Source organism: Meriones unguiculatus, chromosome 21 (assembly GCF_030254825.1).
Source record: "Meriones unguiculatus strain TT.TT164.6M chromosome 21, Bangor_MerUng_6.1, whole genome shotgun sequence".
NCBI lineage: Eukaryota > Metazoa > Chordata > Mammalia > Rodentia > Muridae > Meriones > Meriones unguiculatus.
In genome coordinates, this window is record NC_083368.1 from 42,635,553 (window position 1) to 42,662,623 (window position 27,071).

Here is a 27,071-nt window from a genome sequence, read left to right on the forward strand (position 1 = left end):
TTTTGTGTAACTTCCACTTTTAATATACAAAGTATTCAGGAACTTTTAATTCACATTAAATGAAAAATTAATTTTTAACAAAATTTTTATTCAAAGTATTAGGAATACAATATTCAAAACATAGAAATAGGCTGTAGCAATGCTGCATAGATAGTGGTATACAAGTTCCCTGACTTCTTCCTAAATAAAACTTCAATTTTCAAGTCATCAGTAGAAAATGGTAAGTGTGTTACCTCTTCTCTCTGGGGATGGAAAAAATGGCTTCAATGGTAAGAAGTCACCACTTTCACAAACACTAATCTCCAATTTAATTATACCTCCCTCTTTCAAAGATGAAAATTTAGAATGTAAGAATTATTGGAAGGGAATAAGAAGTGAATTACCTCTTAAGGAGATATCCTGATCAGTGCCTACTTTACTCCAACAAAACACTGAATTAAAGTTTTAAAATTACAACCACACCATTATACTTACCCAAAATTACCAACATGAATACTTTTTTACATAATACAATACAGGTATACAACAAAAACAAAAAAAAAAAAAAAATGATCTGTTCCCCATCCTTTGACCTTCAGCAGAAAAGTTATTACAACAGGATCTGAAAAATAATCTTCCATGGCAGAGCACTAACTCCACAGAAATACTTAAAGAGAATGACTTGAGAAACTGCAAAATTTATTTTATAAGAGTGCTTTTTGAAAAGAATGGCAATTTACTTGAAAGGCATTTACAGCTGGAAATATTACTCATTAAGAAAACATAAAGTTACCCTGAGAAAGATTCTTAAAATTACCAGTACTTTCAAAGTCCCTCACTAACCATGAAAGAACACTTTGTAACATCTGAGCTCTTATTGTTACTTACATTAACAACCTTTTCATCTCCAAGGCAGTTGGAGCTTCACTACTGTACTGGTAAAGGTCATAGCCAAGACATTTGGGTGTGGTGGAAAGGGCATTTTACAGTCATTATGAGCACAGGTCTCTTCCTGCTCTACAAGTTTATACTTCTGCAAACAGTCTTGGGGTCAAACTTGTGATTCACAGATGAAAGAATCTTCTATTAAGTAAATTGGTAGTTTTCTTAAAACACATTTGTCTGGTCTACATTCTCTAATGTATGCCTAGAAAATAAGGCATTAAAAATTCTTCATTGGCCACTGCAGAGGATAAACAAGTGTTTTCTTTTCATTAGAGACAAATGGAAACATACTTGAAAGTGCACTGTTATTTTTAAGATCTTATACAGCTACATTCTGCATTTTATGACCCTCTGTATACTTTTGTATAAAAATCATGCATATTCCCAATATCTTACATATCCCATAATTACTTAAGAAAAGACAAAGTGAGAGCAGCTACAACAGTAGCAAGATACTTTCCACAAATAAAAATACAGTATACAAAAAATGGCAAGTTATTGATGAATGGTAACATGAACTCTCAATAATATCCTTCCTTGGTGTCCAAATTAAGATTTGACAAGTTTAAAGCCTTGTCCTGTGTCCAGCACTGTAGGAAGAAACCAACTCATTTTTAATCTTTTCAAGCATCTAAAGCAAGTTTTGCAGATCCAAAAAAGGTTCAGACCACATAGCCAGTTGGCCAAATGCACTAATGGGTATGTAATACGAGGGAAGTGTAACATCCAGTGCTTGGCCACATCACTTCCTGTTGGCAGGTGCAAAGTGTAGTCACTCCAGCGCTTGGACACACCGTATACGGCTTTCACTGTGCGTCCCTTCTCAGTCCAGCAGATGTTGTTGGTGGAGTTGCAGTTGTACTCTACCCAGTCTTTCGTGAAGTCACCCAGCTGTGGAGGATCAGCTTCTTCGATATCTACCGTCTTTGCCAGCTCAGCTCCCTGAACTGCAATATACTGGTCATTAATCTTTCTCACTTCTTTCACCCATGGGGTTGAATTCTCGCTGTCTAATATGATGATAAGCCGGGAGCAGAAGGAACCATTCTTTTCCCTCCACCATTCTAAAAGCGTATCAAGGCGAAGTATGTCTCCACCTGTGGACAAGAAACAATTCAGAGCACTGGTGATTTTTGAAGTTTGTTTCTTTAAACTTTTAGAATACTTAACAAAAAAATAACTTTTTAAAAAGTATCTTTTCAGAAGATACCTACAAAAACATACTGTTGGCACTATAAGTTATATAAAAGTACAGCATGATAACTGAAGAAAATTGATTTATATACATATATTCCTTGGTTTACAAAAGGATTTCAAATAGATATAAATTATTCTAAATTGAAAACACTGTAAGTTAAAATTGTATTCAATATACTTCACGTACTAAATGCAAACACCAAAGCCCAATGACAGTACATTCAAGCATTAGCTGTGTACCACTGTGACTCTGGCTGGCTAGTCTGAAGCTGGTGGAGACTCCCCAGCATCCCAACATTATCACAGTGCTGGTTTACATTAAAGTAAGCCTAAAATATGCTTTGCAGGGGCTGCATCTAGCTTTTGCACCACTGTAAAGTCATTAAGCTGAACCTCTGCAACTTGGAGACTGTAGGTAAATGTCTAGCAAACATTCTAAACTTGGGTAGCAAATGGTGGCTCATAATCCCAAATGCAAGTGTCACCTGGCATTTATGACCCACGACTTGATAATATATTTTTTACACAGGAAAAAAAAATCAAAAGGCTTTATGAAATGTTAAATGTATAGAAAATTCAATTTCCATAATTATTTCCACAAATAACATTTTAACAGAACAGAACCACACCTTTTCAGTTTTATTTCTGGTTTCTGTAATAGCTACTGAGCAATATATAGAAGTCTTAAAATAACTGGCTCTATAAAAAAAATAGTTTAGTAAACCCTATTCTACACCAAGAAATCAACCCTTCTTTGTCTTCATAAGCTAGCTCCTAGTGAGTGAGGGCAGGGGTCATTCCTCAGAAATCCTTACCACTTTTCCTAAGCCTGGAGAAGAGTTTATGGGTATATTCACATTTAAATCAGAGCTATGCCTGAAAGTCTGCAAGGAACACAGAAAAACTCCAGGTCCAAAGCTCTGAAGTAAACACATTTCTATGTGGCTCACTGTTTTTTCTTTCTTTCTTTCTTTCTTTCTTTCTTTCTTTCTTTCTTTCTTTCTTTCTTTCTATACAATATTAAAACATTGTTATTTATTTTTATGAATGAATTAAGTTTTTCAGTATTTACAAAAAACTTCATTAGTTTCTATGATCTCACCGACACAGAAAAAACCTTGAATATTTAATATACGATACAACCCTTGTACAAACTGGGAAAAAAAAGTTAAATTTAAACTAACTAATGTAGCTGTTAATTTCTAAACAATGCCAACTCGACATAGTAAACTGGCCCTCTATAGATATAGTCTGTTGTACTTCACTGAAAAAAACAAACTGTTTTTCTTTACCTTCATAAGTAGGCACCTACTAAATGGAAGCAACTTTCCCAAAAAATTGACAGCACAGCTTAATAATTCCAAGATTCAACATAACTTCTGGATTCTGTAGTCCCCTGAACAAAAAGTACAGAGGCATCCAGAATATTCCACTAAGAGAAAGGAGTGGATAAATGGAAAGAAAAAAAAAGAGAAAAAAAAAAAAACAACCAAAGAAAGAAAACAAAGGAAGGGAGGATGGGGAGGGAAGAAAGGAGAGGGGTAGGAAATAGAGACACCGGGAGGGAGGGAATGAGGGATCGGGACACGGCTGGGATACAGTTAATAAAATGTAACTGATAAAAAAAAAAAAAAAAAAAGAAAAAAACAGAACAAGTAAGTTCTGCTAAGTGCCTTGTGCTGGTCTTCTCAATCACTGGAAGGAAGTACTACTACACACACAGAGCAGATGGATATTATACTGCCAGCGCCTAAACTACAACTAGAGGCATTTCACTTTTTGCTCATTCTGCTCGAATACTCAAAGTATTTGTGTTTTCATATGAATTTTGTTAGGTCCAAAACAGGCCCCAAGGATGGCAGTGCTGCAGACAATGAATGTCCTGGATGACAGTCTGGGCTTATCTCAGGCTGGACTCTGACCCAGTAAACAGAACAATTGCTAGCAGACAAACAAAACTCAGCATTACTGGACACCTGTAAGAGGGGTTTCTGTTTGTCAGGAAAAGTCATTATTTCCCTTATCCTTTGCTCCACCCCACCCCCACCCCCAGCCAACTACCTCCAGTCAGGGCATCTAATTCCTGACTAACTCAAACAAGCCCTTAACAGACCAAAGTCCCCACGCTGGCTCCGAGGCTGTTGGGGCCCTCATGCCAGTTCAAGCCACTCAAACTCCCTGACTGTTCTGACCCACATGCACCATCCCACTGCTACCTGCTCCCCATAAAACTGTCAAGGTTCTTTCTGCCATTTGTTGTTCTCTTGGCATCCGCCAATAGCCCTAGCAGTTTAAATTCCTCAATAGACCCACAAAATGGTCTAGAGTTTGGTGGTTTCACTGAGTCCTCACAAATTTCAGGATTTAGATTTTTTTCTTATTCATAAAGACTTTTGTGAGTATTTTAATGGGAATTGCATTAATCTATAGACTGCTTTTGCAGTATGCCTATTGAACAATAATCTCTCAATCTATGAACATGGGAGAATTTTCCATCTTCTACTATTTTCTTCAATTGCTTTCTTAGTTGTTATAATTTTCACTATTGTGGTCTTTGTCAACCTTGGGTAGAATTATTCCTACACTTTTGTTTTGTTTTGTTTTTTCCTTTTTAGTCTACTGTGAATGATAATACTTTCCTGACTGAGCTCACTACTGACATTTTTGTATGTTGGTTTGTATCCTGCTACTAAGCTGTTTTTGTCAGTTCTATGAATCTTTCAGTCTTTGTAAGTATAGAATATGAAGGAAATGTATACTTCCCCCTTCAGTTTTGTGCCTGAGGCAACTGTCCTCGCCTCATCACCTTGGCTCTGTGCCAGTGACAGAAGGACACAATCATTTTAATTCTAGGAATTATCTCAAGAAAAGAACAGTAGAGGCAAGTTTACAAACATTCCTTACCACTGATGTTTGAAGTAATACAAAATCTAACACAGGGGAACAGAAACTATAGAATAATCAAGAGAATTTTATAATAAAACTTAAACAATATTATGAGGAAATGTTTATATTATGAGGACAGGGCATAACATTGAAGTTTATGTATAGAAATTACAGCAGTAGATACTAATGGGTATTTGGAAACCTATGGCCTTTCCCAATAGAAAAACACCTTTTTCTCCTTTACAAAATTTTTAGATGAAGTAACTCTAGAGGGCAAAAAATGCTTGTACACACATATAAGCACTGGAGAAGCGAGGAAAGGTACCCTCACAGGCATCCTTCAAAGGAAAAGATCTTTAACCCATCCTCCTCCTGGAACACTGGGAATGGATGGGTTCACAACCGGTGAACCTCTGCCGTCTGATGAGGCAAGCTCTACCAGCACCGTCTAAAATTGACGTTTTACTTATCCCACTACAACCTTGGCCTGTGCTTCTAGGCCGTAAAAGTCATCCCTGTGAGAGATGTCACTTGTACTTACAGCAGCCTCGTGACTTCTAGTTCTCTCAGGCCCTGGCATTGTGTGTACTCAGCCACGCTCCCCAACCCTTCTTTGAAACATTGTTTCTAAGTCAACAGAACCCATGGTATGGACAAACCATACGCACTTTGTAGCTTCACAGTAACATGACTTGAGCTTTGCTGTACTCCTGGGGCTGAGTTGTTATCTGAAAACCTCTTTCCCGACCTGTGCTATGCATAAATATGACTCTAGAAGTGTCTACAAGGGCGAGACTATAGAAGTTCTGGCCTAGCACAGAACCCAATTTCATTCTTGTCTTTTCACAGATCTTTTCCCTGACTGCTATAAGGCCTGCAGGGGCCCTCTACAGAGCAACTCATACTTTCACAATTAGAAAGAGCTTTCATATGCTAGAATTACTAGCAAAAATCCAACAAACTAATTTCAGAATACAGAAACACCCTCTTTGCTAAACTATGAAACTACTAAGAGTATTTTTTTTCTTATTTTTTTTTTTCTAATTTGCAACTCTGCTGGTAATAGAAGAAGTTTTACTTATCCCAGACCCTTTTCCCCTAAAACTTTGAGTCATGCTTCTAGGCCATAAAACTTGTCCTTGTGAGAGATGTCATTTATACTTTACAGCAGCCTAATTGACTTCTAGTTATCTCAGAAGCCAGGCTATTCACTCATTTATCCACTAATTTATTCAGCTTGTTATGAGAAGGTCGGCGCATATACCCTACACGATCATTGCTCTAACGCCCATGCACAGTGTATTAGAGGCGATACTTCAGTAAATGGTTTCCATGCACTACTAGTGTTCTTCTGCTTTTTCAAAAATGTCCAAAACGTTAACTCTTCATAATTTCCAGATCTATAAAACTATCTAGACATCAGACTACATAGACTACAGCAATGACACAAAGTCCACCCTGCACAGAGCCTAGCGTGACACTCACAACTCTTAACACTCTTCAGCATCTTCTATCCCGATTCTTTTTTAACATCAACAAGGCGCTCAGAGCAGCAGTGAAGCCTTGTGACTTACTTCTCTACCCTGTTTTGTAGTGTTCTACTTTCTTGTAGGTTCTGTGCTTTACTTGGCTTCGGGCCCAGATACAAAGCGCTTAACATTTATCTCAGTAACAGCCATTCAATGCGTTTCAAGTAATTGAGACAGCTTTTTAAAGGTGCTATGTATCCACCACGGAAAACTGCTTGATAAAGTATCTTATTCTTCTTTTATTTCTTTCTATCTCTCTGATAATTATCCTAATTGATTTTTACCCTCAAGCAAGGAGGCAAAATTATCAGGTTTAATATTAAAACTCCATGAATCTAAAAAGACTACACATTCTAAGTAGTGTATGTTAAAGTATAAAGGAACAGTGACACGTTGAGATTCTTGTTCCCAAAGAAATTCTGTTTTGGACTTGTTAATTTGTTAACCCAAGTAAAATGTAGTGCTAATGGTCATACTTCAAGGCTGCCAGAGATAGTTATTAATAAATTATTAGAGTTTAAAGTTCTTGGTCACTTGACTTGGAACAAATTAGAACACTTTACACAGAGCAGGGGTGTTCTATTTGATTTCAAGGCCAAATGAGTGTTAGAAGGCTTATGTCAAGCAGGCCAGGTAGCAACATCTGAAGAGCCTTTATGGCCCTGGGTCAACCTGACTATCTGCAAATAAGGCAGGTGCCACAGGCCACACCCCATGACAGTATGCATCTCTGAATTACAAGATAAGGCAAGACAGTGTCATACTATGTATGCTCTATGATACCCACCACTTTGTCCACTGAAATTGACTTTCCTACTTCACATAATAAACTCTAGAACAGCTGCATAACCACAAAATTTTCTGGATATCAAAGGAACTGCATAAGAGCTAATTTATTGGTAGTATATTTCAAAGACTATAAAGAGATTACTTTAGAATGTTACACCCAGAGAGTTATCAAAATTATAATTTTACTTCTAAATTAATTTTTCATAAATTGTTCCTAACTCTTCATAAAACTCAACAATAACAAATGTAGATGCTATCTACTATGGTATCTTTTTTTCTTCCATAAAATGAAAGGTAATATAAGTATTAGTAAGCTGAATATGTAGGATTTCTTTTTAAAGAAGGAGTTGAAATAAAGATTAAAATCTTTAAGAGGAAAATGTAACCTTTCTGAAAAACATTTATATTAAGTATAAATCCTTAACGGAAGTACACACAAAAAAGCTTATACCAAAAATTATTTTCTTAGCTAGTGGAATGTAAAGAGGCACACCTCTAGTGGCAGCTCACCTCAGGAGGCAAAGTCAGGAGGATCACCTGAGTTCACAGGTTCAAGACCTGAACAACACAGAAAGATCCCATTTCCTAACACTGACTGTCTTACAATACAATATTTAAAAATATAGGGATATGTGAATATCCAATAAAATTTGTTTTCAATATTTATTATAAATATTTCATTTACAAAAATCAGTTCCCTCCTTTCGTCTGAATTTTTATTCTGTAAAGAGTTTTTAATAGACTAGAGTTTTTCTATGGTGCTCTGAGTTAGAATATACCATTCTTTTCCTAAATTTAAAGTAGTCATGATGGCTCCTTTCTGGACTGTCATTCAAAAGCTATATGTAAAGGAAATTAATTTGTAAACTGCATTCAAGGAGTTTGTATTGAGTTCCTTCTGTATATCCTACTCTTGTTTAAAACGGGTGGTCCATGTGAACAAATTCTCTTAATCCGAGCATGCCACTTCTTTAGAATCATGGTGACTGCCAATGTTGGTAACATGAAACAGTACGGGGAAACAGTTGCTGGGCAGGACTGGGATTGATCACAGTGAGTTACATATTGCCTTCAGCTTTCATTTTGTCCTTTGAAATCTGTAAGGCAACAGTGGTGATCAGAAGACTTCTCAGTGAAGCCAAGCCTAATGTTGTTTACCAAGTACTAAGCATAGTAGCTGATACTTAAAATGTGTGACAGCAGAAGTTGGAGAAGACAGGGAACAGGACAGGAGCCTACCACAGACAGCCTCTGAAAGACTCTGTGATCGAGGTATCAAAGCAGAGGCTGAGACTCATAGCCAAACTTTGAGCAGAGTGCAGGGAATGAAGGAAGGGGGAAATAGAAAGACCTGGAAGGGACAGGAGCTCCAAAAGGAGACCAACAGAGCCAAAAAACCTGAGCCCTGCAGGGTTCATACGCCAATCAAGGACAATGCATGGAGAGTACCTAAAACCCCTGCTCAGATGTAGCTCATAGACTCAGTCTCCAAGTGGGTTCTCTAATAAGGGAAGCAGGAGCTTTCTCTGGCAACAACTCAGTGAGTGACAGGCTTTCTGATCACCTTCCCCTGCCAGGCAATTGATAAAGACAATGCAACCAGTCCTGATGAGACCTCATAGGCTAGGGTCAGAGAGAAGGGGAGGAGGACCTATCAGTGGACTAGGGGAGAGGCATAGGGGGAGAAGAGGGAGGAAGGGTGGGATTGGGAGGAGATGAGGGAGGGGGACACAGACAGGATACAAATTGAATAAATTGTAATAAATGATAATAATAAAAAATTTTTTAAATGTGTCCAATGTTTGCCTTTACTCCTAGAACAACCATTGCATTATTTAATATTGGGTTACAAAATAATACATTTTATAAAAAGCTGATTTTATTTATGATAAAACTCTGTTACAAGTCAGGCATGAAATCATGTGGGCTCAAGCTGGCTTAACCCCATCTGCTTTTTGAACTTGTTTCCTTTTGGAGTCCTCACACTGCAGCTCTATCTCTGCCTGGCATAGTTTCTCCAACCAGAGTGAGGGGATGATGACTTTCATGTAAGTAACAGGGCCTCTGACAGAAACAACTAGAAGTCAGGGTTTACTGGCCCATGGTTTGGAGGGTTCAGTGGGCATGTAGATGGGCACAACAGTGCTGAGCGGGCTCATACATGGCAGCAGAGAAGAACAGAAAAGTGTACCAGGGCTGGCTGGTTTCCTTTTCCCCCCTTTTCACTTCACTCAGCCCTCCAGACCATTGAACTGCAGCACCTGCATTCAGGAAAGTTCTCCCCAAGCCTAGGGATACTTCTCTCTGGAAATGCACAACCAGAGGTATGCTTTAACAGTCTCCTGTTTACTACTAAACCAAAACAGTTGGCAAAGAAGATCAATCATCACAACACTTATACTTTATGACTATTATTGTTTTGATCTCAATTTAAAACTAGGCTGGATATAACTAAATCTAAATGAACTATTTTCAATTGAAAAGAAAATTATCTTAATTTTTCATGATATATTCCATGAATTTTCCTAGCTAGGCATTACTTAAAGAATATGGTTCCCCTACCATGTTCCATATTCTCTTAGATTCTGGGCATGTAATAAGCTACAGAACAAAGCCTATAATTAATGAAATCTTTATTATACTCAGGAAGATGGGCAAATTTTGTAATAGAGTAAATCTCATGTTTCTGAAACTTCTCTTGGGGAAAAAAAAAAGTGTTTTCTTTTTCTGTACACAGGTAAACCAAACTCTTTTCCTCTCTAAAAAATATAAATGCATCAAAAAATATAAAATAATCCTGAAGAATTTTATAGCGTCCAATGAAACAGCACTCATCCCCTGTCCTCTCTCAGTTAATGGACGTGGAAAATGTACCTGAAACAGTGCTGCTGCAGCAGAGGAGCAGAGAGGGCTCTGACCTGTTCCAGCACGTGGCCTCACGCCTAAAGTCTGGGTGAGATTTTAATACTGCACTGCTGCAGCACGGCTGAAATCTGTACTTACAACATTTAGAGACTAAGAAGAACTAGTCAACAGTTCATCAGCGTCTGAGGGATACGACTATGTGGAATGATTCTGAAAACACTTTTTTTTTTATTATACCTGATGTGTTTTTATTATAGGTTGTAAAGTTTACAAAAGTGTAAGCCCGGTGTTCTCTTTTTCACCGAGTAGCCTGCATAGTACTTTCCAACTGTCTGAAAAATCATTCATATAGTTTATCACTCTTATTTTTTGTGACTGCCTTTAACACTAAGATGTATCTTTTTTTTTCTTTATTAACTACACTTTATTCACTTTGTATCCCCCCTGTGGTTCCCTTCCTCCTCCTGTCACAATCCCTCCCTTCCTCCCCCCTCTGCACACATGCTCCTCCCCAAGTCCACTGATAAGGGAGGTCTTCTTTTCCTTCCTTCTGATCCTAGTCAATTAGGTTCTCATCAGGAGTGGCTGCTTTGTCTTCTTCTGTGGCCTAGTAAGGCTGCTCCCCACTCAGGGAGAGGTGATCAAAGAGCAGGCCAATCAGTTAATGTCAGAGGCAGTCCCTGTTCCTATTACTATGGAACCCACTTGGATACTGAACTGCCATGGGCTACATCTGTGCAGGGGTCTTAGGTTATCTCCATGCATGGTCCTTGGTTGGAGTATCAGTCTCAGGGAAGACCCCTGTGCTCAAACTTTTTGGTTCTGTTGCTCTCCTTGTAGAGTTCCTGTCCTCTCCAGATCTTACTGTTTCCCACTTCCTGAAAACACTTTTAAAGGCAGACTGATTGTAAGTCTCAAATCAAACACGTTTTCCTCTCTAAATACTATAAAGGAAATAGTCGTAAATGCTTGTTACAGCTTACTAAAATAAAATAGGTATTCTTGAAATTAAAGGTAATCATATAACTTTGGTCATTTACTAAGCAGGGAGCTGAGAACTTTACTGTCTCTATGTGGATACATGTATTTCACAGCTGACAAAGGTGAACTTACCTGCTAGAGCCCACTCTCCTGAGCCATGGGTGTGCCCACTGTAATACAACACATAGGTATCGTGTCTAGGTCCGTCCACCGTCCGAAGTTCAAGGAAAGCTTTCAGTTTGGAATGCAGGGTATCAAAAGACAGTCCACTTGTGGAATAGTCACATCCATAGGTCTCAATCATATGATATGCAAAAAATCTTTGGATGGCATTGAGCATGGCAGTAGATCTCAAATTTAACTCCTGTACATGTTCTGGTGGAAGCAGTGTTGGCTGACCATCAGGACTGCAAAAAGAGAAAGAAAGAAAAAAAAAGTATTCTGGTTTTTATAAGGTATTATTTTGGGGCTAGAGAGATGGCTCAGTGTTAAGAGCACTCCTCTTCTGAAGGTCCTAAGTTCAATTCCCAACACCCACATGGCATCTCACAACTGTCCGATGCTATCTTCTGATGTACAGATGTACATGCTGACAAAGTACCCACATATATAAAATATATTAATAAATCTTAAAAAGGGATCTATATTACATTCTCATCTGTCATCTAAAATGATTTTCCAAGAACCATAATCAACTATGCTAACTAAATGGCAGGTTTCTCTTCCATAGCTCCTTTCATGTTAACAATTAAGTTTAGAAAAATCAAAACAGGGTTTATAAAACTTGTATTTCTTCTCATTAGTAGCTGGAACAATATTTCATGAAATTCAAAGCACTATTCTTTGCCTCCTATTCTTATTCCCTTACTGAATGCAAGATTGTATTGAATATTTCAAGAATAAAGGAAAGGACATTGTCTTCCTGAAAAAAACTAAATTCACACATAAAACATGGGAAGCAAGAGTGTGTAAAACTGTAAAAACAGGATCTTTGTAAGGTGCTCAAACTTTACTAACTTAAGATATAGTCTAAAACAAAAGACATTAAATATCAACAGGGTAACTTTAAAATAGTTATTAACACTTAGGTCCACATATTTAAAACTAACTGAAGACTTCGACCTGGCCCTGGAGCAAATGGTTCCCTGGGAAACATATAGAAATCAAGAGCTTTTAGTGCAGAGGGAGAAAAGCATCGCTGTTCTCCTCTCCACAGCAAAATTTCTATCAGAAATTTTGAAAAGCTAAATTTTACTTCATGTCCTATCAATCCCATCCCAGTAATGCTTCAGTTTTATTAAAATAAAAAATTCCACATATTTCTGACATTTAATGGTAACCAAAAAATTATCAGTCATATGAACTAAAATTATAATGGGGCAAAATTAATTGTGCATATTACTATTTCCACAAATTCCTGCCGGCTGAATTAGCATGTCCAATTTTATAAGACCCTTCCTAATCTTCTTCATTTCTCATGAGAATTTCCACTTCTACCAAACCTTCAAAACAGAACTATTACAAATTTACTTGGGGGTTCCTTTCAAATATTGGGAACCAAATTTAAAAAACAATTATTTCAAAATATCCTCCCAAAACCAAATGAACTATAACTCATTTATGGCAGAAACTATTCTTTCTATAGTATAGTTAGCTATTAAAAGGTTTAAAAGTTGTAATGTTTGTAGTTTCAAATTCCCCCTAAAAAATTATATGCAATGAAACTACAATAAAATTAATTTTTAATAAACTTCATTGCTAATCTTTCATGTTTGTGCAGAATTTTTCATAGTGTAGATTATTTCTACATCCTAAATCTTATAAGCTTTTCAGAATGCCCTTTTTTCAGAATGCTATTTCCAAGAAGGGTGATAGTACCATAATTATCTTAGATAAGGACCCTGAGATTCAGAGAGATTACAATTGGTTACAGAACAGAGGACTGGAATTGCAGGTTCTTAGGTCCAGCAGACATTGCATTATTGCATCGTTTCACAGGAACGTTCATGATACTTCCTTTAAGGATGGGCCTTTTCCTTCAAAAGGTCATCCAGATTTTCTGAGGCTTAGCTAAAATATAAGCTAAACTTATTTATCAAAATATTTATATTTAATCCTGAAAATTACAATATCACTTAAGAGTTAAGTTTTACACAAGGATGAAGTGCAAGGACACTATAAGTTGGAAATAAAGTTGTGAAAAATAAGCTATAATAATCATTTTAAGAGACGCTAACAATCAAGTAGCTTCTCTCAGGTCCAACAAAGCACACTACCTGCAGAAGTTGGTAGGGATCACAATAGCATATCCAACAGAGGTTCCTCCTAAACAGTTACCAAGTTCGTGGAAGAGCCCATGAGCCATGGACTCCAGTGGCAAAACAATAAGAAACATGCTCAAGAAGATTCCATTTGTGGGCTAAAAGAAATAACAAACAACAAGTTTATATGGTTTGTGGATATTTAGATACATGTGTATTGACTCACAGTTTTTACTTCTATGTTCAAGAATTGAAAAAAACAACTGCTAATCTAAAAACAATCATAAGTAAAAGCACACATTTGTAGACACGGATGAATTGGAGCAATGAACCTTAAACAGATTTCTAAGTTTTCTGGAAGCTGTAGCAAAACACAGCACATATTTTTTTTAAATTTTGTTGAAGAACCTTCCATCCAAACTGAAAACAAAAATGTGGAACACTGAATTTGTTATGTGGATGCTGGTAATCAGAAGTCTGGTTTTCATGGTAGCATAGTAACCATTTTTAATAGCTAAACCATACCTCTCCAGCCCCCAACAAAACTCAGAAGTTATTAAAGGAAAAGAATATAAATCTGAAGAACTACGTTTTTATCTAAATGTCTAATTATTACTTAGGAAATCTTGGTGGACACCTGTCAAAGTTCTAACAGAAGCATGAGAAATCGATTCTGTGACTGAGTACTCTCAAAAGAGACCAAACCACAAAAATCTTAAAGCCACAACCTTTATAAGAGTGAAAACACAAGTACAGAAATAAACTCAGGCAAATCTACTTACTAATGCTTCCTTAAAACAAACAAAAGAGGTTAGATTATGTAATTATATGGTCTTGTCAACTCCATAAGCATATGAAATTACAATGATCAACTATAAAGGCTGTGAGTGGAGGCTTCCTAGATTCAAACCAGCTACAAAGGCCAAGCTTTCTAATCTCGCAAAAACATTTCTGACCTACAAAGGAGAACAGTAATGATAGCTACCTCAAACAATTGTAAGGATTCAATACATGTATGCATTCACAGTACATACATTTATACATACACAGAATGGAGGTTAGCACACAGAGAACAATGTAGAAGTGGTAGGTCTGAATGGAATAGAATAGAATAGAATTTAGTAGTCTTGTTGATTGGTGGGTTTGTTTTTTGTATTTTTGAAACAGGGTCTCAAGATGTAGTTTTAGCTAGATCGTAATTTGTCATTTAGAAAGGCTAGCCTTGAACTCAGAGAGATTCTCCTGCCTCTGCCTCCTGAGTTTGATTAACAGCATGCACCAGCACACATGGCCCTCATTTAAAGGATGGAAAAGCAGGTGAAGAGGAAAAGACAGTTAGCAAAAATATTTCGGTCGGCTATGGACCATATGCACCAGTTTTGTGTACGAAAACAAGTTATCCATTCAGGGTCCCATAGACTGAAAATTTCCTACTGTCTAGTAGCACTGTTGCATTGCTCTGCCAGATGTGGATAAGCCCGCACTGTCAGTCATATAATTATGTACTGCACATAGCCAACAATAAACGACTGTTAGTGGTTCACATATGTACCACCTGTGCTTCCTACCTACTGCATAGTTTAATGCAAAGCAACAGCCCCACATTTTCTGTTTGCTGACTGCAAAAGGCCTGATGGAGTGACTGACAAACAACCTAAATTTGTGATAGCATACACTAGAATGCTCAGAAGTTACCTGTTAGGAACTGTACCCCACTCATCCTCCATGAAAAACAAAACAAAACACTATTCTGGACCGTTGCTTTCAGGGGACGGGGGTTAGAAGATCTACTCTTCTAAGTGGTTTCACTATGTTCCCCCAAAGCATGCTCTGTAAACTTAATTCTCAATACAACAATCTTAGAACATGGGGTCTAATTGGAAGTCATAAGGGCATAAAACTTACAAATGCTCTTCACAAATGAATTAATTATCATTATATAAGGATTCACTCAAAGCTGTGAATGCTTCTTAACAATTCCCATCAATCCATCCATCAATCCATCCATCTATCCCCACCCACCCACCTGCCTACCTATCAATCTATCAACTTCTATGTCCTCAACTTCCTCTATTAAAAATGGGCTTCCCAATTTTCTCACTGTGAAAAATCAATGTCATTTCTTTATAAATTACCTACTCTGTGTTTCTGTCACAGCAACACACAACACAGGGAACATCCTATTTTATAGTTACGGAAAAAGTGATAAAATTTTAGCTTCAAACTAATGTTCCCTTTATAACCTATACTAAATGGTTCTAAACTGGGCAAACAAATGAAATAAAACAAAAAATCTGAATACTATGCACTTCTAATTCAGCAGCATGTTGGAAAGCTTCCTGTTCCCCATGTCAAGTGAAGGACAGGCTGGCTCTCCCACCTTGCTAGGAGTGAAGTCATATTTCATTAACAGATTTCAGCTCTTCTTTGGATGTGAAGCTTATACTAACACTCTACCATACCCAGGAATTGTCCCTCTATCCTAAAGTGAAATTAACTGTTTTATGGCTTTTCTAGTTTGGGTGAAAAGGGCTTCTACAAAAAGCTGTATCAAATCCCCATGGAATCTTCAAATGGCAATGCTTAACAAGGAAAGACATGTGAGAGCTCAAGTGAAAGATTTCAGAGAGCATGTCTAAATATAGAAGGTGCCATGGGGTATGTTTCTAAGTGGGATGCAGTCTCCCTTTTAGCCTTCTGTGAATTATCAATTACCATAAATGCAACACTATCTATGCTAAGATACTGTGCCTTTCTAATAAACTTATTTAAGGGAAAAGTTTAAAAGACAGAAGCAAACGGCAGGCAGTGAACATAAAACAAACTTTGGGAAAATGCAGCTGTACTGGTGCATTTTAAAGTCAGAATGAGATTATGAACCACAACAGAAGCTAATGTGACCTTCCAACTCTTTAAGGAAAGTAACCTGGAATGAAACTCATTCTGACACGATTACAGTTGAAAACCTAACAAAAAGCAAACCTACTTAAATGAGTTTCGTGATGATTTCTTAGCTATAAGATAAAAATACTTCATAAAAGAAAAGTAACTGATGAGATAGTTATGCCATCTCTATTTTCATGTATCCTGACCAAAGCTGACAAACTGATCTACTTAAAAGTTTCTTTAACTTCTTGTTTTTCTTTGTTGTATTAGGTCTGTTACCACCCAAGCAGTGGAAAAGCTTTCCAGTAGAAATCATAAATTAATGAGACATAAGAAAAGCTTAACATTTCAATATTATTCTTACAGAAATGCCATGTCATGTCATATGTGTGTGTGCAAGAGAGAGAGAAAGAGAGAGGAGAGAGGGAGAGAGCGCTGGCAACAATATTTAGAAATGTTAAGTAAAAATAGTTCCAATTTAAAAATCTGCTAAAATCTAATTTAAATAATTCGGGATAGCTGAAAATGTATTTGGATTAGCAACGTCATTCTTTCCAAAATAGTTTTACTCCAACAAGACCTCAATTGTTTCCCTTTCACTGTATAATTTTCTGATTCTAAATCATTTGAAATCACTGGAACGTGTGTGGGCCCAGTGGGTGCTTTCCTAAGTTGGTTTCATATGAATGTTACATTTGATCTTCAGCAAAAGTCCAAAGACAGATCATACATAGAGGCTAAAGAGTGTGTGAGCTGGGGAGGAGGGTAGTCGCATTAATGCGGTTTAGAGACAGAGGTTTCATAGACAGATGAGTGTAGAAATGACGCACTTTCATACTTATTTACAGTTCACAGGACACTGAGCAGAGTAGAGGTTTTGAAATTTTTCTATAATCAATTAAGTAAAAATTAAGTTTAAGAGTCGAGTTTCCTGTGAGGCCCAATGCCAATATAACACTCAACAGATATCAAGGAGCAGCCAGCTGGGGAGGGTAAATACACCCAGGTGTCTTACGTCAGTTTGGGCCAATAAATCACCTAACAGGTGGATGGCTGACCAGGACTGCCACGCTATCTATCCCTTTAGGCTTTTAGCAAAGCATAATCTTTCTTTCTTTTTTTTTTTTTTTTTTTAAGCTAAGCATAGGCTTAGCTTCTTTCCCAAATCACTGAATTATAGACTTCAGAACTTTAACAAATTTCACGTGACTCAAATGCACAGATGTCAAGAGCAAGGCTTGGCAAGCTTTTTCTATAGTTAATATTTTACACTTTTGAGGCAGGTAATAGTTTTCACCGATACAACTAAACTATGCCACGTATCATGATAAAAACCAAGCGCTAACGAGTTCTAAAACCTATTCCTACATTTAGGAACAGGTCTTGAATATGTAAGTCCAAAAACAAACAAAAGACTGAGGGGCCAAGATGGGTCAGCAGTAAAGAGTGCTCACTGCCCTTGCAGAGAATCAGAGTATCAGAGTTCAGTTCACAGCACCTGCATCAGGTGGTACACATACCAGCTCCAGGCAACCTGGCACACCTCTGACCTCTGTGGCGCTTACACACACACACACACACACACACACACACACGATTTCTTAAATGAGAAAACACATTTTAATATCTTTCAATATTGACAGAATTAGACAGAACATCAAGGATACTGATACAAGAACAACATCTCTACCCAACCTGACCTGGCTGATATTTATACTCTGTCCAATAGCACTGCAATCTTTTTCAGATCATAACAAATCCTCACTAAAAGACTAAAATCATACAAATTTTGTCCCCCATGCATAAAGATAAGTCAAAAATCATCAACAACACAAAGACTGCTGTTGGAAAATCCACAAATATTAGGATTTCACACAATAAAAATATAAATAACCCACAAGTCAAAGAAATTACAAAGGAAATTAGAAAATGCCTTGAAAGACAGTATAACACCATACAAGACACAGACATATTGATCAATATTAAAAAATATCTCAGGTGTGAAATCTCACACATTTAATCATGGTAGACACAAGCAAAGGCAATTCAGTTGGGTGAATGTTGGTCTCTAGTCCTTTCAAGTAAAGGTGCTGAAGCAATTAGATACTTGTATACTAAACAAAATTAAGGTCCTTATACTATAAAAAGAAACTAAAATGGATCATAGATTTAAATGTAAAGGCTAAAGTGGAAAAGCTTCTGGAAGAAATACTGCAGGAAAAAAACTGATATCCTAGTGTTGAACAGATGCTTGTATAAAACACTAAATTCACAATCCATAAAAGTGGGAACTGATAAACTCCATTTTATAAAGTTAAAAGTGTTTCTTCAAAAAAAATATCAGTAACAAACTTAAAGAAAAGCCAGAGTAAAAGGAACATTTCTGTATCTTTTTTCTGATAAAATATTTTTATCTGATAAAAATAAAATCCCCAAATTCACAAATTTGGGAATTGTCTTAAAACATAAGACAAATAATCCAACTGAAAAGGGGGCAAAAAAAAAAAAAGTAAGTTATTGAACTGACACAGAGTTTCATTAGGGACCTATAAACTAAAAGCCAAATGGGACAGTACTTGAAGGTCAACTTTAAGAACACTACCATTGACGGTTACAAGCTGGAGATGGAGTCTAATACTGTCTCTGCTGGGAGAGTCCTTAGAAAGCTTTTGTGAACTGCCATCAGTCCATACCCTTTACTAGAAGACCACTGATGTATGCAAAACAGAAAAATCTAGTGACCAACCAAGTATTTGGTTAACAGAATATTGTGACCTGGAAAGGCACCCTACATAAATGAGGCTGACTTGGCAAAGAGAAAGCAGCTAAGACTGGGGAAGTGGCCAACCCAGAAAGGAGAGGAAGGGGGGAAGTTCTTGCTAGAGTCCTGACATCTAATTCTCTGAGTCCCTAGCTCAGGCTTGTAAGTAAAATGAGGAGGCTGCCCTGAGGTAGCAAAGATGTTCTCACCACTTGCTTGACTCCCACACAGGCTCCTCCAGGCAACCTACACTGCCTAGGAGCACCATGCCTAGGCAAGTCTTCATACACTCACTCTAAATCTCATGCTGCAGAACAAATTGGTACAAAGCAAAGAACTGCACCAAGTGCAGTTGCTCTCTATGCCCACCTTCCAGCCTGAGGCGCTCAAATGACACAGGTTGCCATACTACAAACAGTTATGATCAGACTTTTCCTGCCAGCCTCTTCCTCTCATTACCAAGACAACTAACTGTTTTTAATGGCAAAGCCATTCCGAGATCTTCAGCATTCAGCACCTCCAGCTGAATGTCAACACTACATAGTCAGTTAATACTCAGAAGAAAGGAAGCCTAGGTTCTTGAGTAATGTCGACATGATGCTGAAGAGATGGCTTAGTCAGCCAAGCGTTTGATATGAAACATGAGATTCTGGTTTGGAAGCCCAGAAGTCATGTAAAAAGCTACGTGTGGTGGCATAGGTCTATTTCCCAATTCTATGGAGATGCAACAGACAGGAGAATACCTGCAGACTGTGGGCCAGCTAGGACAGTCACGTTGGTGAGAGACTCTTCCTCAAGTTAAAAAACAAGAAAGGAAGAAAGGAAAACATAAAAGGAAAAGAACAAGCAAACTACAGAAAGCGACTGAGAAAGACAAGTACTTGCCAACCTCTGGCCTTCATACGCACGCACATAAACACACACACACACACACATATAAATCTACACAATAATAGACATGCATAAATCATACACAAACAATTTAAAAATTACTATAAACACAAACTTTTAACTGCACAGTTTGAATGTCCATAGCATATTTTTAAAAAAACGTTCTGGGCAGGAAATATACAATGAAAGCCATTTTTCTCACATCTATAATTCAGACTCTCTAATCTTTAATTTAGAAGCTGAATTAATTTAGATAGTATTACACATCTAATTTCTTTTCAAATAAAATCTCAAGAAAAAGGCTACACTATAAATGTGCTATACATAAGCCACAGAAGGTGGGTATGGGTTTAGACTCTCAAACATCTGTAAGGATAATCTTAGCTATGTCTTTAAGGTATAATCTAAGTATATCTTTCAGTGTAATCTCCACAAATTCTAAGTTTACCTCCTAATGCTAGGATCTTATCCAGTATCATTGGCATTAACATAAGAAAATAAACAAACAAAAACCATGATCTTACCTGCCAGGAGACTGCTCCCAGAATTGCTGTTGCAAGAAGACTAAAAAAAACTAACTGCTCTGAAATTAAACAGAAATGACGCATCCCTTTGGATGCCATGATTCTATCAAGGCTATTGTTATCTGCCCTGTGGTTGATATATACTTTATGGCAGTCGTTTAATTTGGTATGAAATCCCCAAAGAGTTAAAAGAAAAATAATATGGCAAATCATCCAGAAAATTCCAAAAATGGAAAACCCTGGTATCACGAAATACCAGAGATGAGTGTCTCTAAGTTTAAACGCTGAAAGAATGAAGAACGTAAGCTCAATCATTCCAGTGAAAACCACTGAAAGTCTCCTGCAAATTCTTCCACGGTACAGAAAAGGTTTCCACCTTTCAGTGACTGAAAGTCCACTAAAATAAATGTCAAGGAAAGGATCGGTTATCAGGCAAATAAAAAAACATGCAAAAGCAACTGGATTTTGGGGAGTTTCCAATGAAGAGAAAAATAACAATACTGAAAAGATGATTAGGTTTGGAATGGCTAGAAAGGACTTCATTCTCAGGTCTATAATGAGCATGGCCAAAGCTATGACAAGCAAAATAACACTTAGAGACTTCTCCACCAACATAGTTGTGCTGGCGATGGCAAACCCAACAAGTTCCAGAAACTCTACTGTGGTTAGCAAAGTGGGCCGATGTCGGACATAACCAGAAATCCTCTCCACCAAAGCACACAATATCCTTAATACTATAGATGTCAGAAGCAGGTACTTGGTTGATTCTTCTTTCACATCAGTTTTAAAGGATGAATTATCAAGGAAACATAGAAGGCCGAGCAGGAATCCAAACCAGAGATTGGAGAGACTTAAACTTGCTGCTTCCATTGAAAAGTAATAGTAGAGTATGCTGGCGATCCCGAGGACAAAGAGGCCGAGAATAAAAATCACCAAAATTAAAGAATTTGCTGTTTTTTCCCATCTTACATAAAGCCCTAAACATATAGCCACCAGTAAGTTGATTCTGGCTAAGTAGCCAAGGTAGCGCACTGAGGAATGCATGTTCACTTCTCTATTGACTTCTTCCAGCCTCGTCATTGCCAGATAGAGACAGTGACTAACGCAGTAACGCAGTGATTTACACATGTAATCTGGCAACGCAGGTGATCCCACACGTTACAAAAATGAACTTCTTTATGTCATTCAACAAAGCCAAGGTAGGTGATGGTAACTCCTATTCCAACATTTTCTCAGTTTTCTTTATAGTGATCTAAAGAGAAGAAAAAATATTTCACAGTTAATTTTATATAATATATTGTGCCATCTTCTTTATACTAAATAAGTAAGAGAAAAATAGAAGTTCTTCTGAAATCCAGTTCAAAGACTAACTGCATATATCTTGTTTTCGGGCTTACAAATTCTGCAGGTTACACAAAGAAAAATGTTCACAATTTCTATTCATATTGATAAAATTGCATCGCAAAGTATCAGTGGAGTCTTTCAGTGTTAATGCTAAACATGCCTAATCTATTCCCATCTGAATATTCAGTTTGGCTCAGATCACAAGCACTTGGCTTTGACACAATGAAATACCACTCAACTTTTAAGCAGAACGAAGGCCTTCATTATTACTTCTAGTACATAAAGATGGTAGCCACTGTTAATGCCCTAATCCCCTACATCTTTTTTACAAGACAGTTTTTAAATGCTATAAATTTTCAGCCTTTACATTGTTTAGCTAATAAACATAACTAGAAGTAAAATTTAACACTATTAAGGTTACTCAGTATTTAAAGTTGAGCCGTAATTCTTGTACTTTCACTCCTACCAAAATAAACTAGTTGGACCATAGCTTACTTTTCAAATATAAATACTATCTATTTAGTAGACCAATTGCTGAACTTCTTACTCAAAAACCCCAAACTGGAATACTTACCAGGCCTTGGCAAAGTAAAGAAGAACTCCAAGTCTACCTTTTCAAAAGTCACTACAGCAATTATTTGCTAGGACCTAAATAAGTATTTCAACCTTAAGTGATCCCATAGGTTTCACCTAAAATACCATAATGTATATACGATAACATATAATCCCACTATATATGTAGTGGGATCAATGAGATAGCTCAACTGTGAAACAGGACTATACAAGTCCAAACCCTGAGACTCATATGGTAGAAGGAGAGAACCAACTCTTATAATTTGTCCTCTGACCTCTACAAGCATGTCATGTCACGTGCACACACACACAGATAAAAAGGATTACTGATCCATCCACTAGGTAGTTCTTTCATCGTTTCCATGTACTGTAAGAACTGGTCTATTGCAATAGCTTATGGCTATACAATACTCAAAGACTCATATATTCAGAAAACAAATAAATACTTTGTGGTCTGGGGCTGGGTATCAGTGCTGAAGTGCTTCCCTAAAATGCACAAGGTATTAGGCTTGAACCACAGCAACAAACAGGTTCTCAGTTTACTTAAACTCTCCTAATGGAGGAACACTAAAAGACACACTTGACAAAACATGAGATAACGGAGAATTAATCCCTAACTAGTGTTTGGCTAGAGAAGAATGTTTCTAGAACAATCTTAGGATCATTAGCATATTTGAGGAGTTATTATTATTTCTACTTTCTTAGGTCAAAGCATATTTTCATTTCTAAATCTATTCATTGTATATTCAAACTAACTTTCCTCTACTATGTTTTTATGCAAGCATTTCTTACCGTGGAGAGCTAAAGCAAATGTCTGGGGTTTGTTTGTTTATAGTGGATTTTTTACGTAAGTATAAGAAGTTGGTAAAATCTAGACTACAAAGAGTTTTATAAAATATTACTCCTATGTGATATACTGCCCAGGAGGAAAGGGAAAGAGCCTCAAAATACTGACAGTATAACATAGGCTCAGAAGCATTGCTAGAGGGAGAAACAACTCACACGCTACGCTAAAAGGCACCCCTCCACATTCAGGGGATACCTGTGTTTCCTGGTCAGCACTCTCCCTACTCTGTCCAGTCAAACCACTCTTTATTTCTCAAAACTCTCGACACCCACCTCTTACTGCATTTGTACCAATGACTTTCCTACTGAGTCAACAAAAAGGAACTTACTTAAGTTTCCAATCGCACAAATCCACCTCTATCTGCATCTCTGAATGGCAGTCAAAAAGAGTCCCCTTGCCTGTATAAAGCTTTCCTGTTCCAGAATGCCATTCTCCTCTCCAAACTCCCACTTACGCTCTATTCATCACTACTCCAGCATTTGTAGGTCAGCTTTTTAAAAACTACCAAACAAAAGGATAAAGAAACAAACCAATCTTTGTTCTCCCCATCTCTCCTACCACATTCAATTTTCTTCCCTCTTGACGGCTAATGTTTGCTTAAATTCTCATATATTCACCTCAAAACACTGAACAGTGTGAGTCCCTCAGAGAAATCCTCTGCTAACTTCTGAACCGAACTACAGGTTCCTGAATATGATGGAACGCTTGCAGGATCCTGCACGTTTTCTTTAAGAGCATTCACGATGTTGAGTACCGCCTTCTGAAACCTTCCCTGCCCTTGCTTCCTGAAGTATAAGAATCCATATTTTCCTCCCAACTCAGTAGATTGTCTTCAAAGTTCTTCACTTGCAACCCATCCTTTGGACACTGAATCCCAACCCATCCTTTGGACACCTAATGCCCAACCTTAGAACAATCTTAATTTACTTCTGTGTCTTTATTATATAACTAAATAAAAGACCATACATCTGTATCGTGGAATATTATGCAGCCACATTCTTACCGGTCTTAAGTCTTTACCCACTCTGACTTTGTTTTAAAAATAGCCTGAAGTGTGTGTGTGTGTGTGTGTGTGTGTGTGTGTGTTGGGGGGGATGGTAGCCTGAACCAGAAATGAAAACAAATTTTAAAAATAGCTGCCTTCCCTAATGATTTGCTGGAAAGCTCCTAAGGTAAACAAAAACAGAGCACAAGGGGGTCAATCAGCAAATCACTGTTTGAGTCTAAAAAAAATCTCAGGCTGGAGATCTGACTCAGGAAACATGCTTAGTATTTGGGAGGACTTGGTTTGGCCACAGTAGTACTCCCGAACCATCAATCCTGTGTACTACTTTAACCTTCTGCCACACTTACTCACTCACTATTTAATCCTCACCAGTTCTTGATATTTCTTTTTTCTAAGCTTCTCTTTCACATTCCCTCACCTTCTTATCCCCGAAAACACCACCTAAATTTTGGTCACCATGATCTCATTCTTGAATGTCTTTTTATTTTCTTCTACTCCTGTCATTCTTATTAAAAGTGCTTTTAAGATCAAATGTTACCATGTTACTCTGCTATGCAAAATTCTCTAATGGCTTTCCACCCCACACAGCATTAGTCTACACTCTTCGAAGTGCCTTTACCATTGGATAAATTCCTGTACACTGCATAGGAATTACTGCCCTTGTACTGCTCTTCCTCTCACTCTTTATTCCAAGAACACTGGCATTTCCATTATGAACTACATAAATACCATGCCCTCTCTGGACACATGCCTTTTCCTCCTCCTAGTCCAATCTGCCCTTTATCTGTCAAACTCTATAGGTTCTTAGAGTTTGTTCTTAGAAGAATCACCTCTCACTCATCAGATGATCCTGACACTCCCACTGAAACAGAAAAATAAAACTACTCCTTTCTTCACCATTTGTTTAATGTCTGCATCCCTCACTAGGCCACAAGGTCTCTGGTGAGATCTTCTACATGCATGCATAGTATCTAGCCAAGTCTGCAACCAAAACAGCATTCAGTTTATTAAAAAATAATAATAATACAGAACTAATTTGGTAATGCAAATATAAAATACACAAATATATTTTATAATTAAAATAAAATAATTAAATAAAAACTTTTTAATAGGCCCACAGCTAGTAGCAGTAGTTAAGTGAGTTCCCAGTAATTTGGGGCTTACTTGCTTTTGGCTTTACCCTGGCTTTCACTTAATTCACCACATTTCTTGCAAAACGAAAAATGTATCTCTTTCATAACCTGTCAGGGGAAATCTATTTCTGTTCCATCTAGGGGGAAGTATCAAAACGTGGAAGAACAACACTGAGAACTCAGAGTTGGAGAATTACAGTCTTTTCTGAATCCCCGCTAATAAATCTTTCTTTCGGGCCGCCCCTTAACCACAAGAACGGCAACTCAAACTCGAAAATTCCTCCCTTTTTATGCAGCAATAATAACTTGTCTCCCATTAGGCCTCGTTCTGGCGAGGGATGGAGAGGTGGGGCCGGGACCCTGGCTGTTCGCCACCCCTGAGCTCCGGGACGTGACCCTTTGCGAGCCCTGGTGGAGGTGACCGCGGACACCAGGGGTCCCCGGCTGGCGTCGCTGCCCCCCCGGAGGCCGAAGGGGCGGGGCCTGGCCGGCCCGGCCAGGCCCTCGGCGGCTCTGCCCCAGCCCCTTACCTGACTCGGCAGTCGCCACCGACCCTCGCTCCGTACGTGGCGAAGCTCGCAAAGCAAAAGGGCATGGGTCTCCCGAGCCTCCTCGTCAGAACCTGGAGGTGGTGAGCCGTGGGGGCGAGAGCTCGAGACGGCCAGCACTTAGCACCGCCGGGCCTCGGTACAAACTTTCTCTTTTACCGACACGGCCGCCATGTTTCCGCCGCCGAGACTGGGCGCTACGGATCGCCGCGAGGGTCAAGCCGCGCCGCGCGCTTTCCTCCTTCCGTGGCCCGGCCTCCCAGCAGCCCTTTAAGCCCGGCGGGGAGCTTTAAGAAGGCAGGTGTGAGCTGTGCTGCAGCTCCACCCTCGGTCCTGTTTAACTCCCACCCGGGATTAGCTGCAAAAGCAGGGAACCTCGAAAGACCGCCGAGGATTAGGCTCCGAAAGCAGCGAGGTCACAGCTTAGGGGTGGACGGAAATTGGGCCAGCTAAGGTGGAATAATTACAAGCGAGTTGTAAAGACGTGTCGAAGGCGTTGCTGCTCTCTCATACAGATGATATAATATGTGGCTTTGCATATGCAAACAAGCCTTCAAAGCCCTTCTCTCCTTGCCCCAGCCTGCTTTTCTAATTAAGTCCGCCATTAACCCCATCCCGAACATCTTTATGCTGCGGCCCTAACTCCCCCTGGCCCAGAGTGACCTTCAAACTCCGGTGACAAGTTTCATTTGCATTCTGATGGTGCTTGTATTAACAGGGTCATACTGTTGGGAGCCTCATTTCACAGCTGCTGTGGAGCCCAATAGTCTTAGGGATTGGAATCTGTTTGCAATCTTGGTTTTTCCATCTATAAAATTGTAACAAAACCTTCCTCACAAGATTGTGACTCTACAGGGAAACAGTGTGTCCCTCCGTGCATAAAATGAATTTTAAGAATATTCAATACCTGTAAGAACACGCTGTTGCGGGGTATGAGGCTTTAGTTGGCATAAATACAAGAACCGGTGTAATTTCATTTTGAAATGGAGGGGTTTCCACTCAAAATAGAGCTTGTTGAAGTAGAAATTGAAAGATGAGCAAGGGGTAGGTATGCATGAGTGGATGGAGAATCACCAAGAGGGAACATTAGCGTTAAGGAGAGCAATGACTTAAGAGACATAACAGC

General features: G+C 38.3%; 1 protein-coding gene across 1 annotated transcript; it reads right to left on the minus strand.

The window, feature by feature from the left end:
- On the minus strand, positions 1-26,213 carry Tmem168 (transmembrane protein 168). The gene is made up of 5 exons (XM_021662450.2): positions 25,928-26,213; positions 20,495-21,746; positions 13,448-13,590; positions 11,304-11,578; positions 1-2,021 (listed from the first exon to the last, which is right to left on the minus strand). The coding sequence occupies exons 2-5, from the start codon at positions 21,620-21,622 to the stop codon at positions 1,474-1,476; spliced, it is 2,094 nt and encodes a 697-aa protein (XP_021518125.1). The 5' UTR covers positions 21,623-21,746; positions 25,928-26,213; the 3' UTR covers positions 1-1,473.
- Positions 26,214-27,071: the final 858 nt, after the last annotated feature.